Below are 18,887 nucleotides of genomic sequence, written 5' to 3'. Positions count from 1 at the left end.
CTATGTAGAGCCCACCTCTACGTAACAACCATCTCTACTTGCGACCACTTTTGGGAGGCACGGAATTTTTTCCATAGGCTTTGTGTTGCAGAAAACCTTTTCCTTTAGGAGAGACCATAAAAACCTCTCCCAGAGACCGGGAAAACATCTGCACTAAATGCGGATAAGGTCAAATAAGGAAACACGAAAAAATATCAATAAATAAAATTTAACAAAACAAATAAGTAGATTAAAATGTATTCCAAATTTTTTGTGTGAGGCTCTTACTTAGAGAGCTGTTTTTGACGATACAACCTCAGGCTGTAGTCAGAGTGCACTAGAGACTACGCTATCAATGATTTACTTTAAGAGTTAAAAGTTAAATTAGAATTATTTTAAAAAAAAACAAGCCTCTCAAATAATCAAACTTCTCACCTTTTAAAGCTAACTTTAATTTTTCTAATAATCACATTATTGTGTGCATCACGTTATATGGATCAACGCACCGCAACAACAATAAAGACAAATAAAACAGAGAGAGAGAGAGAGATTGCACCTATGCCCGAAGCGGGATTCGAACCCGAAATCTTCCTGGTACGAGGCCAACTCCTTGGCCATCACACAATCCGGTCAGCATATTTCGCACTTTATTTTCAATCGTCTAGTCTTCATTCTAGTTTTGTAATTCGAGTAAAAAAAATCTCCCACAATGCACTACGATGACGTTTCTAGCTGAGGAAACATTTTCGTCATTTATTTGAGAGTTTGCGTTTTGTCACAAATCACGTGACGAAATTATTCTCAAAATTAACGAAATACAGCCAAAGAATTTCTGACATATGAGAATGTGTGAATCCAATAACTGTTTTGTTTAATCTCAATGTATTTTACTTCAAACTAAGGTTTTGAATAGAATGCAAAGATGCTAACTTGCTTCACTTTGTAAAAACATATTTTTTAGTGGTCACGAAATTTAAGTTACTTTTAGTTTAGTATTTTTCCGTTTAAGTAATTTTCCACCACTACATATAAAAGATTTGAAGTATCGTATGAAATGCAACTTTATTGCATTTTTCTCGAGGTGACACTGAAAAAGAAGTGCAATTATCCTCACTCTAAAAGTTTTATAATTTAATTCGCTACCAATTTATTAAAACTTTCGTAGAAAGCGGAGCAGTAGGCATCCTTGATAGATTGTTGTTAAAACTTACCTTGTAACCTAGGATGTCTAAAAAGTAAGGCACCTCATCCCACCACACTTCTACTGTCGTTTCAGATGTGGCCATTGCCTGTACGTTTGTTGGAGCTGTAGGAACATCACCCGGTGTATGTACGGGTACTTCTCTGCTGTACGGGCCAGGACCTCTTGAAGTGTAGGCTCGAATACGATAGGCATACTCCGTATTTTCATCTAAAGAACTAAATTGAAGGAATTATAAAACAAGTGAAATCGAATTAACAAATATTTGTCATTTGACTCAGTCTATAAAAATTAAGAGAGGAAATGAAGTATAGAAAATTACGGCATTAAGTTGAATTGAATTACAAATAATATTAATTTTATTTAACTTACTTCCTATAATAGATCCATAGATTTAATCAGATTCCTCATTTAGTTAAACATTGTAAAGGGCGAACTAAATTTAAAGTATACAGAAGTTGGACCGAATTCATTAATGATTGGGATTAGATTCAGTTTTAAGAGAAAAATTAAGAGCGAAAACGCAAGAGTGGAAATTAAGACATAAAATGTTGAAATGAATTACAAATATTCTTTAATTAGATTCAACTGTTGAAAAATTAAGATAAAAATTTAATAGAGAATTTTAAGGTATAAAAAGTTGAATCGAATTCATAAATATTTTAATTCAATATAATTTTAAGTGAATAAGTAAGAAAGTTAAATAGAGAATATTAAGATACATAAAATAAAATAAAATTCAAGGATAGTTTTCTTAAATATTTAGAGAAAACTTCAGACACAAAAATAAAGAAGCAAAACTAAATAAAGTAAATTAAGGAATAAGATGTTGAGGCAAATTCACAAATTTTTCCATTACTAAATTCGCAGATCGGAATATTTATTTATTTCATGACCAGATAAAATATTTTTCACAGAAGAAAAAATTATTTAGCAGTTTGCAATTCGTTTTTTATATTATTATTAATCGTTTTCATTTATTATTTTTTTGTTCCCGCTAGCTCTTCTTAAATTATCGAGGGTAATTTTTAAAGATGAATAGCAATGTGCAGTATTTAAAAAATAAGAAGAGCTTACAGTAAAATAAGAATGTATGCAATGTATTATTTTGGTTTCAATAAGAAAACTTAAAAAAAAAAAAAAAAAGCATTTTTGTAATCGATCGAATATTTTGTAAACAAATATGTAACCGGTAAAAATTTAGCAAAAAAGTTTAATTGAAGCCAAAAATTAAAATATTCGACTGCTTTGAGTGAATTTATATCACCAAATATAGTTTTGCGTCATATATTTCTATTTTATCAATCATACATACTTCTTAAAATTTGGAATAAAAAAAAAGTAGCTTAAAGGATGTCAAATTTTGAAGACAGGGGTTTGTCTTCTGGTGGATGTGAATTACGCTAAGGAATGTTCCTTTAAACTGCTTATTCATAAGTTTAATGTAGGCTTAACTTACTCCTAAATCAATAATAATTGAAACTTTTTCTCTTAAATCAATTAGTATCTTCTCTAAAATATAGATGGCAGCACAGTCTTTTTTTTTAATCAAATGGAACTCTTAACTTTTCTGCAATGTTTCTGAATCATTTTTTAGATGCATTTTTTTATTTTATTTGAAGACAAATTTGTAAATAAGTTTCTGAGACACTTCAAAAAGTTTTTATTTTTAACTCTTTCAAATGTTTCCATTTTCACTTTTCTGCGATCAAATGTTGTCTTGTTCGGGGATAGGTAAAAAGAATAATAAGGAATAACGATATTTACCTATATACGAGTCGTGTAGCTGTTGTGTTACGTTCCGGTGTTTTCATTTCCAGAGCTTTATGGAACTCAACACCATAATAAAGAATTTTTCCATTTCTATATTGAGCTAAGGGTGGATCCCAACTTATGACGACTGTAGTTGGACTCTGAAGATTATGGCTCAAATTCTGAGGTGGAGCAGTTGGGACTGAAATATAAAACATATTTTTGAATTAATTAATTATTTTAAGGAGGAAACTAATAATTTAAATATGAGTTGGGTATTATGATATGAGTTTTATTATGATATGAGTTTTATGATGATATTTATATTATCATCAAATGAAAGAAAAATATAAAAAAATTTCCAGTTATTTTTCTTTTTATACTCTAGTTCGAGATTTATTATGATGTGTAATATTAAACATCTGTACGTCTTTAATCTTTTTATTATAAATACGCGTTTTTTTGGATGGATTTATATTGTAGACCCTCAAAATAGGATGGTAGCACCTGAAAAATATAGTCTCAATAGCTTAAACATAACAGTGGTCAAAAGTATCGATCTTTTTATGTTAATTTCACATTTTGCATAATTTGGCATACATCTAGAAGTAATAAAACAATCAAGAAATTTTTTGCATACAATTATTAAAAGATAGCTGTTGTTTATTACTTAATTTTTAAGTGGTTGTTAAATTTTTGAATTGCAATCTATATGCATTTTTACAGCAATTCAATCGAATTAATTTCAAATCATTATTTTAATAGTCGAAAAAATTTCGAGTTGTAAGGTGTACAATTTTTCACATTATCTTTGAAGAATGTCGTTTTATATCTCAAAATACAATATTTGAGCAAAATGGTCGAATAATTCCTGAGAAATCGAATTTTAAATACACGAAATTAGATCAAATTATTAAATGTCATTAGATCTAAAGTTATTCAAGATGATTCGCTTTTTTTTGCACAATGTACTCCGTTTGTTGCAGACAATAATATTATTTTAAAGAAAAATAGATTTTTTTGATAATTTATTCGCAATAAACATTAAATTATTGATATTTCAATGATAAAACAGATTTGAACAATGAAGATAAATGCACGAAAGTATATTTGAACAACTCACCTCCTTCGGGGGTGTCAAAATAGGCAACAAATTCTTGCCCCCACCCTAGAGCATTTCTCCCAGATAAACGGAATTCGTATCTGGTCCCCCGATCTAAAATGAAAGAAAAAAAAAATTACATACAATTAATAAAACATTTACCTATTTAGATAATCGAGGGGGAATTTCGTAAAAATTTTGGAACATTGTTTTTTTTTCTTTTTTTTTTATTATGAAAGTTAAAAAAATTATCTTTATCATGATAACTTCTTTTAACTTCCATTTGATTTATTTAAAAATTAGACAGCATAGTATAAAGACACTTTCAATTGTAGGTAAGAACTTTAATTTGTCTTGTTTATAAATTTCAATTAAGTAAATGATAAAAGCTGACAAATAATTTTTCTTATTTAGTCGCACTTCCTATCAAAAAGAAAACAAATAGGTATGAAAGATTATTGTAGCCACATTTCTAATCTGAAAGTATATGATTTAATCAGAAAAAGTCATATTTTCCATCAGAAAGAATACGAAGCAATGTTTTATATTTCAAAGAATATACTTAAGATATATTTCTTATCTGAAAGAATAAATACATCAGTCATATTTCCCATCTGAAAGAAAGCGACTAGATTTAAAAGAATAAGTCATATTTTCTATCTGAAAGAATTCTTAAGTCATGTTTCTTAATGAAAGAATACCGAAGCCATATTTCTAATCCTAATTTTTTCGTTTTCAAAAGAAACGTTTTTCGCGGCAATAAAACAGAAGTTTATAAAATAATTATATTTATTGCAACATTTTTACAGAATTACGCTATAATAAAAGCTATTCTTTCGATTAGAAAGAACATAATTAGATATTGATTAAGAAAGGAATAAGCTCTATTCCGTCACACAGTCGTTTTTGTTCGTTTTTTGTTTTCAAATAAAACGTTTTTCGAGGCAATAAAATAGAAGTTTATAAAAAAAAAGTTATTGCAACATTTTTACAGAATTGCGCTATACTCGTAATAAAAGCTATTCATCCGATTAGAAAGAATATGATTAGATATTGATTAAGAAAGGAATAAACTCTCTATTCCGTTGCACTGTCGCTTTCGTTCATTTTTCGTTTTCAAAAGAAACGTTTTTCGCGGCAATAAAATAGAAGTTTATAAAATAATTATATTTATTTCAACATTTTTACAGAATTACGCTATAATAAAAGCTATTCTTTGGATTAGAAAAAATATGATTAGATATTGATTAAGAAAGGAATAAACTCTCTATTCCGTGGCACAGTCGTTTTTGTTTTAAAATAAAACGTTTTTCGAGGCAATAAAATAGAAGTTTATATAAAAAAAAAGTTATTGCAACATTTGCACAGAATTGCGCTATAATAAAAGCTATTCATCCGATTAGAAAGAATATGATTAGATATTGATTAAGAAAGGAATAAACTCTCTATTCCGTTTCACAGTCGTTTTCGTTCATTTTTCGTTTTCAAAAGAAACGTTTTTCGCGGCAGTAAAATAGAAGTTTATAAATTTTTTTTCATTTATTACAGCATTTTTACAGAATTGCGCTGTAATAAAAGCTATTCTTCTGATTAGAAAGAATATGATTAGATATAATTTTTAACAATTAAGAAAGGAATAAACTCTTTACGCCGTTGCACAGTTGTTTTAGTTCGTTTTTCGCGGCAATAAAATAGAAGTTTATATACAAAAAGTTTTTTATAGCAAAATTCTTTACAAATTTGAGCGCTGTAATTAAAATTTTATAAATTAGCAACATTTGCTAATTTTTTCTCTATAAAACCGCAAAATGTTTTAGATTATAGACGATCACAATAAGAAAATGGAAGGTATAAACAAAATATTTAATTATAAAACAGAAGAACTTGTGAGACCCATTAACTTCTTACTCATTCATCACAGCTTTATTTAGTTATCTAGAAAAAAATTTAATTATGCTAATAATGATTTTTTGTACATTAAGATGAGATTTATAATCTTATTAGCATAACAAAAGATTCTCCGAACAATATCATCGCAAGATTTTCATGGGATTAAACAACGAATAATAAAAATGCAAATCATATTTGAACAATAAGACACCGGATTTTTTTGAAAGCTTAAAAATTATAGTCATTTGTAGATGATGCTTTAAACAATAAATATTTTAAGAAAAAAAAACTGATGTCAGAGAAAATATTGCTTTTTTGTTGTTGATATTTTGCAGATTTCTTAATTTATTCAATTTCCTTTTTTAGCGAAAGAAATTCAGAGTTTTCCCGAAATATTTTCAGTAGATTTTGTTGAAATTATTCTGGTAATTTGTTTCTTCGTAACTTTAATATATACGTATAGTTTTTTTTAAATGTTTTTTATCAATTGTTTCATATTTTAACAAATAGTTATTTGAAATTGATTGTAAAACGAGGAATTAAAGTAGTTATTGAACTTAAGTACTTCTGTACTTTAAGATAGTAGAAAATAGTTTTAAATATACCTACTTTAATTCTACGGATAACAAAAGTTTAAAAGGAATATAACTGCAATATGTTTCTCTAATAAAATTTAACTTAATAGACTAATGTGGGACCATACATTTTGCAATGATTTGAAAAGTGACATTATGAAAAATATGGTAGTCTACGAACATTGAAACCAAGTATAAAATCTTCAGCTCCGAAAAGTATAAAGAATTTCTTTCCAATATTTTCTTTTAAAAGAATACTAGGCACACATAAAGAACACAAGTGAACACTAGGCACAAGATGAGGTTTAAGTAAAGTCAAATAATAAGTAAGCATATATTTGGTAATTTTAGATGTCAGCATAAATAAGCATATTACAACCAGTTTACTATGCTTACGTAACATTTTGTTAACAAAACTTATTTTTTAATGAAGTTTAAACATTTTTAGATTTTATAAATTATTATTTTTTGCAATGAAAGAAATTTAGCGACATTAAACATTGTTCAGGGTAAAAAGTATGAAAAACTAGCAAAAATACGCGAATTGTAGTTTTTTTAGTAATAATTTCACGGTTCCTTTTTTGGAATTAAATTGATTCAATTTTTTTTTCAAAATAAGAGTTTTATCTGACTTCCTCAGGAATAAGCTCGGTATTGCCTTGTAATGATTCTAGTAAAATTAACTATAAATATGGTTTTATATTACGTGAAAAAATTTCGTAAATGCAGTAAATTTGATCATTTTATCATTAGTTTCTTAGATCATGGCTTAAAAAATTTATTTGGTCAAATTTACTTTTCAGTTTTTACTTAAATGTGTGACAATAAGAACTGAAACTTCGAGTAAACCGCTACTACATATGAACCGAAAAATTACAAAAACGAATGGTTTAAATACTGTATACTCTGGTTTTATTAACCAGAATTAAGGTTTTTTTAAAACCAGAAATGTTTTTACCATGCAGTACGGAAATTTTACCAGAATTTTTTTTCCTTCTCCATGCATAAAGATAGCTATCATTGAACAGGAGAAAGCATTAAATATTTTAACATAAAGCTAAAGCATTTAATCGTATTTTTAAATTTAAAATTAGCACCGTATCATGAATTATTTTCATCTAAAGTTATTATACCAGGGGTCTGTCCAGACATTTTGGGAAGGGTCCGTTTTTGTAAAATTGTGAAAAAATTACTCGTAATTTGTGAATATAAAATAAGCGTTAAGTCACATTCTTTCAACCAGGGTCCGCTTTTGTGAATTGTGCAAATAGGGTCCGTTATTGCAAAAAAAAAAAAAACGTTTTCAAGGAGTTTTTAAATTGTAAAGACATACAAGATTATGCTCAACACTGCAAAATTATAAATAAAAAATTAAATTTTGAAAAATAAACAGCAATTGTAGCTACTAAATTAGCGATGCAACATATAAATATTTGGTATTTAGCCTATACTGCTGAACGCAGAATATTCATTTCGGACGAATAAAGGAAGAAGCGTCTGCAGAAGACAAAATTTAGTTCGTTTACATCTGTCTTCAGTTTACATCGTATACAGGGGTCTGTCTTTCTCCCCCCCTTCCTGGGAAGGGTTTATTCGATTAACAAAACAATAATGAAGATAAACAAATTTGTGAAGGGTCCGATTAAAAGATACATTATTTTGTGAAGGGTCCGTTTTTAAGTCTAAATATTTTGTGAATGGTCCGTTTTCATGAAAAGTTATTTTGTGAAGGGTTCTTGTAAACAGACCCCTGTATACGATGATAATATGCAATTAATTAAGAAATGTGCCATAACTAAGAGAAAAAATTTAATATTCAAAACATAAAAAATGCCTTCTAGTTAGAAACAATTCTTTAATTAAATCGAGATGTTCATTTTCGAAAAAAATACTTTCCTAAATTTACATATCAGTGGATAAGTCTTTGTGATACAATATTTCAAGGTTATGTAAATTTCCTAATCTTTCAAGTTATCCGTAAAGCTCGCTTTTTCCCATGCCATTACGTTTAAGTAAGAAGTTGGAAAAAGAAACAAGAAGTTGATACTTGGCTACGCTACTGCTTAAAAGCTTATACTCTTATGTTACAGAAATATACAAACGACATGATATTTAATGATAAAAGCTTTTAAATATCTTAACATAAAAGCTTGAAGTTAAAAACAGTTCATTTAAAATAATAATCGGTTTGAGTTAGCACCAACTCTTTTAAGTAGCTGTAGACAATGTAGATAATCAATATTTTATTGTCTCCTGACAGCAGAGTTACTCATGGTAGCAGAGCTTAAAGTACAAACCATTTAGTAAAATTTTGTGAAAATGAATTAGCTTATAACCCAGATTAAAATAGCGTAGAACAGACGAAAGAAAGAGAACAAACTATAATGATCAAAGGAATTACAATGATGCTGTCTATCACATCGTTGCCAAGGCGACGAAGGTGGAAAATGACGACAATAATATTTACAAAGAGTATAGTATAAAATATACAGTATATAAGGGAAATAGAGTTGTAATTTCCCCATAAGATTAATTTATAAGTTAAATAAAGACATAGAAAGTAAGAAGTAACAGATATAGAGAGTTACATTGTAAAAGTCAAAAATGTTAGAAAAAGTTTCATATAAAAAATGACCCAATAGTATTAAAAATCCTAAAATTAAAAAAAGGATATACTCTATAAAATAAATACTGACACAAAATGTAAAATAAATGCCCTAAAAGAGACATAACCTAAAATCTTAGAAAATGTCCTTAAAATCTCCAAAAATGCTTTAAAAAAAAAAAGAGTAAAAATTGCAAACGTCATCAAAAATCGAGTTTAGACATTTTTTTAAAGATGATTCTAATGACGACGTAACAGACATCCGATAAATCATCAGTCATAGCTTTTTTTCCTATAATAGTCATAAATTGACAATCTATCACCTTTTTTTTTTATTCATTCAAAATCGTTCTTAACACTACTTAACAAATTGAAAAGCATGGACTTTTTATCTAAAATTAATTATTATTATACAATCAATTACATCGTTACACAATTAATTTATTGTCTTCATTAATATAATAAAGTTTTATGCCAGAGAAATACAGGTGAAAAATTAGGCATGGTAATAGTGTTTCTGGTGACAAAAACCACACTTCTGGTAATAAAAACCAAAATATACGATATTTAAATCATTCATTTGGTAATTTTTGGTAACGGTTTACTGGAAATTTTAGGCTTTTAAAATCACAGTTCTTATTACAACGCATTTAGTAATAAATACAAAATTGAAAAGTAAATTTAACCGAAATAATATTTTTTATGCCAGGCTCAAACGTATCATGATAAAATTACCAAATATTATCACATATTATAAAATTATTTTTATAATATGTGATAATATTACACATATTATAAATTTATCTTATAACATATTATAAAACTATTTCTATAATAGGTGATATTATACACATTATGTTATTTTATCACATATTATAAAATTACCAAATATAATCACACATTATAAAATTATTTTTTATTGTTAATTTTACCAAAATCATAAACCTCCTCAATTGTTTGGTTCATAAGCTTGTCAGCGTCGAATGCATTTAGAAAAAAATCCCGGCAAAGTCCGATTTCATGATCAATACACCTGATTTATACTAAATGACTCAAAATCATACCTAAATTGCTAACAGATGTATGGTCTTCCAAAGGGTTAATATCCATTTCTTCATAATGTTTTCCGTCTGTACGTCCGTATTTCAATTTGTAGCCCAAAAGTTGACCGTAGGTGTGAGCTGGACGTGACCATTGTACTTGGACTACAGGCTGAGGATCCTCTTTCATTAGTTGTAATGTCAACTCTGGTTTTGTTGGAACTGAAAAAGAACAGTTAATTCTTTCTTAAAAAAAGAAGCAAAACGATTTTAATTTCATTTTGTACTAGAAAAACTCATACTATTACTTTTATTATACTTATTACTTTATTTTGTACAACTAAAATAAAAAAAAGATGATTTTATGGGAAAAATGATTACTTAATTTTTATGCTTGTAAAAAGGCAACTTTAAAAAACATTATTAAAACCTTTTTATTTAAATTATTGCTTTGCATTTTAGCGCTTTGGATAACTTATTGTTGCTTTGTATTACTTATTTAAAATGACCAGGGTAATTTTAAAGTACTTTAGCTTTCTTGTATGTTTGCTCAAATTTCGATAAGTTTAAAACTCCACAAAAACTGGTAAAATCATCCAGTAGCTTAAAATTAAAAATAAGGCTTTAAAAGGATTTAACATATGATCAGGCTCATTTTTAATAAGAGAAGTTTAAAATGTTCTGTAATGCAATCACAATACATAAGACACGTGAATAAATTAAATTTAATAATGTGCATTTTTAGAATTATGTTGTTTTATTCACGATACTATATATTAAAGTTTACTTTCGAAAAATGAGCTTTAATACCAGTTAGTTTTTTATATAAAATTATTTTTGCATTTTTATGCTTTATAACCATGGGTGCCACTCAAGAAAAATGTTAAGACTGAACTTATTTTTTGACCATTTTACAGAGTCTAGCGCTACTTTTAAAAACATTTCTGCAAACTATTGTTAACTTTCTATGAGAATGGTCCACATATTATGCCTATGATTGATTATTTTTTCTAAAAATAAATTTGTCTTTATTTTTTACAAAAAAAAAAAAAAAAGCTAACCTTGTATAATTTTTTGCACCACTTGCTGAATTACACCACAAACTTTCTCTTGGAGTTCTTTTTTCTACTTACTTTACACTTCATTATTAATACTTTGTCCAAAATCTACCGATTTAATATTTTAAAAAATAATCTTAATTTAACCTTGTTCACTATCTTAAAACGTTTCAGAAAAAACACAAACTCAAGCAGATGTTGAAATTCAGTCAATCCTATTATTTTTTAGTGATGTGACACCATTACAAAATCATTTTGCGATAATTATGAAAGACAATTATGTTTTCATGAAGATTAATATTTATTTTAACATAAAATAATCTTTTTATGTTTTTAAAGGAAAAGTTAATATGTAAATGATAATTTAATGCGGGAAAAAAGTCGGAAATAAATATTTATTAGAGGCTGGAAAATCAGTTCATTGAATTTTGCTCAAGACTGATTGCAGTCTTCAGGACTGAAGAGTGTTTGCTTAAACTTACAACTTCATCACAAACATAAAAAAAATTTCTAACAAATTCTTACTGTTTAAAGCATTGTTAGTCCAATAAAATTAAGACTTTTTCTTCGAAGAAATTAACACACACAATGTTTTTTACAGGAAGCTTTGTTGTGTCCATATAAATGAAACATGAAAACTCCTCTCATCTGTAAGCTTCCCCTGTTTTTTGTTGTTGAGGGAAACAGAGATGATTTGAGAGAGAATATTGAATTTCTTCTAAACATTCAAGTGAAGCATTGCTTCTGGGTGTTCTTTTTTTTGTTTTAAATCTAATAAAATCAATCACGAAGATGATTTGGCGAAAAGTTTAGAAACTATAAGGTTTTTATGCACAAATTTGTACACATTTAATCATCTGATATATCGATCTAAACAAGTGAGAAATCGATTTCTATATATTGTTACACTGAATTGAATTAAATTATATACGAGTCAACAGATCGAGTAGTTCAAAATTTGCAGCGTTTCAATGCATAAAATACTATTTTTGACATGACTTATGCTCACTCGTAATATTTGCTATCTAAGAGCTATTTGGACATGGGAGGTACATTTTCTACATCTATTTCGATACGGCAGGGTGTAGCTTGACAGGCTTAGAACATGTAGGGAAAACCTTTACTTTGTTTTTGTATGTCATAGATTTGACCATTTTGTATGTCATAGATAACCATTACGAAAGCGAGAAATGATAGTCTGCTGCACTCAGGGTGCGTAGCCAAATTATTCAACAAAAAATAAGCACCTTTTAAGCACTTTTCAAGCATTCAAATAATATTTTTAAGCGCTTTAAAAAATATCCTGATTAGGTAGGGTTGGAAAGTTTTTGGCAATTGACGGTTTTATCTGGTTTTAATCGTCATGTAAAAAAAAAAAAACTTTTGTCATTGTTTTTGACAATTGTGAAAATTTTTGAATCATGTAAATCGAATGGCGTTTTCATACGCTACGGACTGACGATGTGCCAAAATAGATTGGGGTTGAATTAATTGTGAAAACGTTGAATTGAACAATGTGAAAAGTGTCTTCCTGCACAATTCGTAGCGAAAATCAACATGGTAAAGGAAAAATCTTACTTTAGAAAAGGGAAAATTAAACACTTTTTAAACACACCCACTGAAAAAAAGCACCTTTATGGACTTTTAAAAAACGCTACGCACCCTGTGCACTGGAGGGACAGGGAACCACCAGGGTGATTACTCTGATACTAGTGGTGAGTGAGAGGGACAGTGGGATAGCGTAAATTGATAAAGCGGAAACACAATTCTGAAAATGTCCGGGATGTCTGAGAAAACAAGGACCGAGCTGCGCTACTTTTAGTAAGAGAAAGACCTACCTCCACCTTGCGTTTGAACTGTTGTAGCTCTACTTCTGGTACCGTCTCCCTTTCTTGTCACAGCGGCTACTTGAATGGAATAATTGGTAGCAGGTTGCAGACCAGTAATGTTGTAACCTTCTGCCTCCTCTTCTGCAACGTCGAATCTCATGGGTTCATTGACAAGATCTCCCTCTCGATTCATTTCTTGAACATGAATCTGATAGCCGCGGATAAGTCCGTTTCGGTCTCTGTTTGCAGGCGGTTCCCATTTTACCTCTACTGTTGTACTGTTTAGGGCACGAACCTTAACATCTCTCGGCATGCCTGGCACTGAAATAATAAGGGAAAAGTAATATTATATTTTGTATTCTAATTTTTGAAATTTATCGAAAATTAAATTTACCATGTAAATTTTGATAAATATATATTTACGCAAATTTGTTTTTGGATAACCACTTTTTTCTGTAATTTGACAGTTCAACTTACATACAGTTTGATGCAATGTAAAAATAATGTACTCATAATGTACTTGGTAAAATATTCTTAAAAGAAACGAATTAGTTTACGTAAAATTTTACAGATTTGGAAAACCACTTTTTGCTATAATTCGACGTGTCAGTTTTACGCAAATATTAAATATTACGAATGCTCAGTAAAATTGATAGGTAAAATATACGTATTTTTGAAGTAAAATTGATGGTTCTCTGCTACCTGGGATATATATATATATATATATATATATATATATATATATATATATATATATATATATATATATATATATATGTATGTATGTAACATAAAAAGCTTCAAATGATCTTTTTATGCTATTCCTTTTCTGTAAATCCTTTTCTAAATTTATTATTCTAATCGAAACACTTTCTCACACTTTTAAATTCCCATCCTGTCCCTTAATCTATTTTTGGCTCAAGTATGCATTGATTAAAAGTAAGACATTTTTTCCCTTTGCTCTTTGTGAGAATCGCGCGACCTATTTAATAAACCAATCACAATTACTAAGATTTCTCTTATTCCCTAAAATGAAACATTTTACGAATTTTCTTTGCAAGATTTTCCCTAACTTATATCGAGGAGCAAAACTTTTTCATGACCACTTTTATATGCGTTCTCTGTCTAATAATTAATAAATAAACTTTGTACCCTCCTTCCCTGCCTAAGACCTGTTTTAATCCTTCCACTCAACAACGACATTATATATATGTATATATATTTATATGTAATGTAAAGAACCTTTGCGGACTTGAACTTTAACTGTGCGTAGTGACAACTATACCATTGTGAAATCATATACCTATTTTTTTATATATAAACAAACTTTTGTAATTGTCATTTGACGCTTTTTGTACAATTCAGTTTTAGATCCATAAATCAATCAATTCTATTATTTTCCATATAAATCAAAATAATATGTTTTACTATAATAAATTTATATTTAACTTTCTTCCAACCCTTCAGAGATAACTTACCTGCTTCATCGGTTTTTAAAACAATGGCTTCAGAAAGAGGTCCTTCACCAGCTGCAGTTGCCGCCAATACCCAAACTCTGTATTCCGTCCACGTTGTCAGGTTATCAAGAACTACAAAAGTCTGTTTGGCGTCCACTTGCCGGATAGCGGCAGTGGCCGGATCCGGAGGCTTATTCGACTCCAAGTATAGGACTTTATAGAAAGCCAAATGACCATTTTGTTGGCTTTCGGGTGGGGGTTCCCAAGAGATACGCAGAGAGCGTGAGTTAAGCGTGACACCGGTCACTTCTTGGGGTGGGGCAGTGGGTGCTAAGAGGTAAGAGGAATAAACATAACAAAAATAGGCAAATCATAAACTAAAAATTTAATAGGAGTAATCACCTAATGGAACTATTGATTCATTGTTGGAAAAGGAACAAGGTTTCGATTCAGAAATTGCTCGGAAAAAGAGAAAAAAACTGTATAAGTTACATTGTTGTCTACTAAACTAATTTTCGAACGTATTACGAAATGTACGTTCTTATAATCTTTATTTTTCGATTTCCGTAATATAAATTGGCTTAGGTAGTTTATTTTATTCGTTTCAGATTGACAGATTTTAGGCGTCATGTCCATCCGACTTTTGGATCTTTGGATGTAATAAATTTAATCAAACAATACTTTCAATTTTGAGCACAAAGTACAGATCATTGAATGTTTCTTCAACCATTTGGTTGTTAGGAAATAAAGCTTTGTTATCACATAAATTTTTTTTTTATCTTACCTCCTTCTAAAATTTTATAATAAAAAGTGAACACTTAAAATGTTAATTTTTTTACTCGATTCATGAATCAATAGTTCCATAAAACTAATAAAATTATAACAGTAAAAAGCAAATAAATAAAATGGTATAAACTAAAAGCTCAATAAAAATGTGCCCAAAAAACTTAATAAATAATAATTCTAAGAAAAATAAGCTTTCTAACATAAAAAGCATAAATTATAAATAAGTACAGGAGTAAATAAGATTTTATTTTTGAAACTAATAAGCTGGTTCAAGATAAAAAGATACCGCTTCTCTTTCTTAATTCGAATTAATTTGAAATAATTGAAGCAATTAAGAAAATTGATTCGACAAAGGTTATTTTTTTACTTTTGATACTTCAAGTGTAAAGAAACCGAAAATAGTACTTTTTTTTCTCCAACTTCTACTTTTAAAAGTGGCATTAAAAAGATTTATAAAAACATGATGACATTATTAATGCAAATAAGATTTGCTTTATCGACAAATTTAATAAATAAATGTATGATTTGAAACAAACAAATTCTTTGTAGTTTCAGGTTTCATTTATTTGTTCTCAAATATACATTTAATTAACATTAATAAACGCGCTATTATTTTTTTAGAATATCTAAGTTAAAAAAAGGTTAAAATTAGAGTTGTATTAATTTAATTTGATTACTTTGAAACGTTGATAAAAGTAATTAGAAAGTCAATGATTACATTTAGTTGAATATATGCATAATTATATTAAAGCTTGTAATATCATTATACATTTTGCATAATGATATTATAACATTACGTTGTTTTGACATCATTAAACAAAAAGTAATTTAAAAGACATAATTTATAATCATATTACGATTATAAACTAAATTCTCTAAAATATACTTCATTGTAAGATTATAATTAAAACATTTTGTAAAATGATATTTAAAGAATGTACTGTTTTAATATCATCAAACAAAATGTTATTAAAAACAAACTGTATAATAATATTAAAACATCGCAATCTTAAAACATTGTAATATTGACTTATTAATTGAGAATATTTACAATGATTAGATTGGATGGTTTTCTTCATGCAATTAGTATGGCTATAACTGAGCTAAGTATAGCTAATAAAAGATTTTCAGTTGATATATTGTAAATTGTATTTATGATTCATTGATTATTAATTTAGTGTACATACATGAATTCGGTACAGAGTTTGGGTTCAGATCTCTAAAAATAGGACAGTAAATCCCACGTGACACAAATGATTTTATCTAATTAGAGAAAAAGACAACAATAAAGGTTCTATGGTATGATTTTTAAACGTTAATTGGGAAAAATTATTTAATATTCCAATTATGATTCCTTTTTTTAAACTCCAATGAGGACAAAAGAGTACCAGATACTGATGAATTGTTTCCAACTATTTCATTATCCAGACATTTTACTTTTAGTTGATCTGAAAATAACCAGTCGCAGATCGGCAAATAAACAAAAAAAAAAAAAAAAAAAAAAAAAAAAAAATGCGACGATTTAAATTAATTAAAAAATTAGGAGACCCGCAATTAGAAAAATGAAAACTGAGGATATTTAAAACAGAAAAAAATTTCATTCTAAAAATTTAAACTCATTTATAATTATTTTTTCATGAATTTGGCACCCCTCGAAGCAAAGAACATAGAAAGGAAAAGAAATCCAGCTGTTCGAATACGTAACAAACGCAGGAAACTGCTCTGTTCGGTATGCTGTACCAGAAAAACAACTGTACAGGAAGAGTAAAATACTCAGATTTAGCAGAGCATCATATGTATTAAGATCCAGCGCATGCGCATAGCATGCAAAGTGACAGTCAAGAGGTACCTCACCTGTAAAACGGTTGTTGGATAACTCTACACGTATGGTTGCGTATGTTGCAACATGGATATATTATCAAATATATTAATAGAACGGTATTGTTTATATAGAGTGTAAAAATACAGAACAAACCAACAATAAATAAAAAGAGAAATTTTTCACCCTTACTAGTAGAGGAGAGTACTCCTTGAATTAGGGAGTACTCTAGGGAGTAGATACGGGAGTATCTGCTCCTTAGAGTAGAGGTTGTGAAGAGAGGAGGGTGAAAATCCGTTTTCAAAACTTCTGCTACTGTACCCCTACACAGTCACCGCACCTAGCATTGGTGGACCGGTTTACATTAGGGTTATGGATGCTAGCCTTCTTCCCCTATGTATATTCTTTGCTCTTAGGCTCGAGAGCAGCTGTTCCCTCTTGCCCCCTGCAAGTTACGCCACAACGGACCGCCAGCTGATAACCAATATTTTAGTTTAAAGTAACATTTTAGGTATTCATACGTACCATACTGCTCTGTACGCACTTTAACAGGTGGAGTAGCAGCACCTTCGCCTCTTTTCGATTTTGCCGCTACCCATATGAAGTACTCAGTATCAGGATACAGTTCTCCCAGTGTATAAGATTCTGATTCGATCTCCCTGTGATACTCATGTTGGCTAAAAGTATCGTTCCAATACAGTTCATACCCGATTATATTTTCGCCTGTATGAGTTGGTCTTGTCCACGATAGCTGTACTGTTGTTGCTGATGTTGGAACAGCTCGTAAATTGGTTGGTTGGCTAGGTACTGCAAAAGAAATACATCGGTTTTATCATGGCGCTGATGTATGTGATTTTAGAAAAGTCTTATATTTAAATTTCTCAGGAACTCTACAACCGATTTCGCTCAAATTTTACATGACAGGAGAACTTTCAAACTTTAAAATGATGTAAGAAATTGTATACCTTACACCCGTATTAATTCATGCAAATTTTTTTTTTAAAAACTGCGCTTAAACAATTTCATGTTAAATTATTTATAAAAATTAAGACATATTTAACGTATCAATTAGGTAAAAAGTGTATCAATAGGTCAAAAATTTTTCCTTAACTGAAGTAGAACATAAACTGAGGCAGTTTTCACTAAATTTATCCATAAATTTGCCATTGCTAGCATTTACTCTTGCTTTGCCCATCAGTTTTGAATTTTCAGTAATAAAAGAAAAGAATAGAAATGAGAATCACAAGCGTTTTGTACAGTCTTTATTAGCGGTATAGTTTATAGGCTAGATATTATAAATTATTTTATATATCAGTCACTTTTCAATCGAGGGTACACAATCCCATGACTTGTAATTATTTTTTTCTTTTTCGAATGTTAACACATGATTTTACGAACTTGTTCATAGAATAAATCTAATGTGAAGATTTTAATACTTAGTGTATTAAGAGCTCTATTAGAAAAGTAAGACCTTGATATCCTAACAAACTGTATCAGAACCAAGTCGATAGATTAGAACTTTGTCAGGTAAGTTCTCGGAATTTGGAGGGAATGTGAATAGATTGTTATCAAAAGGTAAGATTTTGATACTTTAATGAACTGTACGTAGGCTTTTACCAAGATCTTGGTAATTTATTGAACTTTATATGGAACTTTACCAAGATTTTGGTACTTCAAAATGTATATAGAACTTTACAAAGATGTAAGATCTTGCTATTTTAACGCATTCTGTATAAAATTTGATCAAAAGTATGTGGAACTTTACCAAGATCTTGGTACTTTGACAAAATGTAT

The 18,887-nt window shown here is 28.9% G+C and overlaps 1 protein-coding gene across 11 annotated transcripts in view; it reads right to left on the bottom strand.

Annotated features, from left to right (window-relative positions):
- The window catches only part of LOC107437287 (tyrosine-protein phosphatase Lar), a 503,821-nt gene that overhangs the window by 47,803 nt on the left and 437,131 nt on the right, over nt 1-18,887 (bottom strand). For 7 of the 11 annotated variants that reach the window (XM_071177243.2, XM_071177251.2, XM_071177248.2 and 4 more), the window contains 7 exons: nt 17,619-17,900; nt 14,510-14,818; nt 13,041-13,352; nt 10,169-10,366; nt 4,056-4,148; nt 2,948-3,134; nt 1,191-1,398 (listed from right to left, as the gene is read on the bottom strand). In XM_071177243.2, coding sequence (XP_071033344.1) covers nt 1,191-1,398; nt 2,948-3,134; nt 4,056-4,148; nt 10,169-10,366; nt 13,041-13,352; nt 14,510-14,818; nt 17,619-17,900 — 1,589 coding nt within the window. The remainder of the gene's footprint in view (nt 1-1,190; nt 1,399-2,947; nt 3,135-4,055; nt 4,149-10,168; nt 10,367-13,040; nt 13,353-14,509; nt 14,819-17,618; nt 17,901-18,887) is intronic. The other 4 variants (XM_071177266.2, XM_071177267.2, XM_071177269.2 and 1 more) reach the window with 1 other exon arrangement.

Source organism: Parasteatoda tepidariorum, chromosome 3, assembly GCF_982258835.1.
Source record: "Parasteatoda tepidariorum strain Cologne lab strain chromosome 3, Ptep-v5.0, whole genome shotgun sequence".
In the NCBI taxonomy this organism is placed as follows: Eukaryota; Metazoa; Arthropoda; class Arachnida; order Araneae; family Theridiidae; genus Parasteatoda; species Parasteatoda tepidariorum.
Note: the sequence above shows the minus strand (reverse complement) of the source record. Positions and strands in the feature narration are given on the sequence as shown.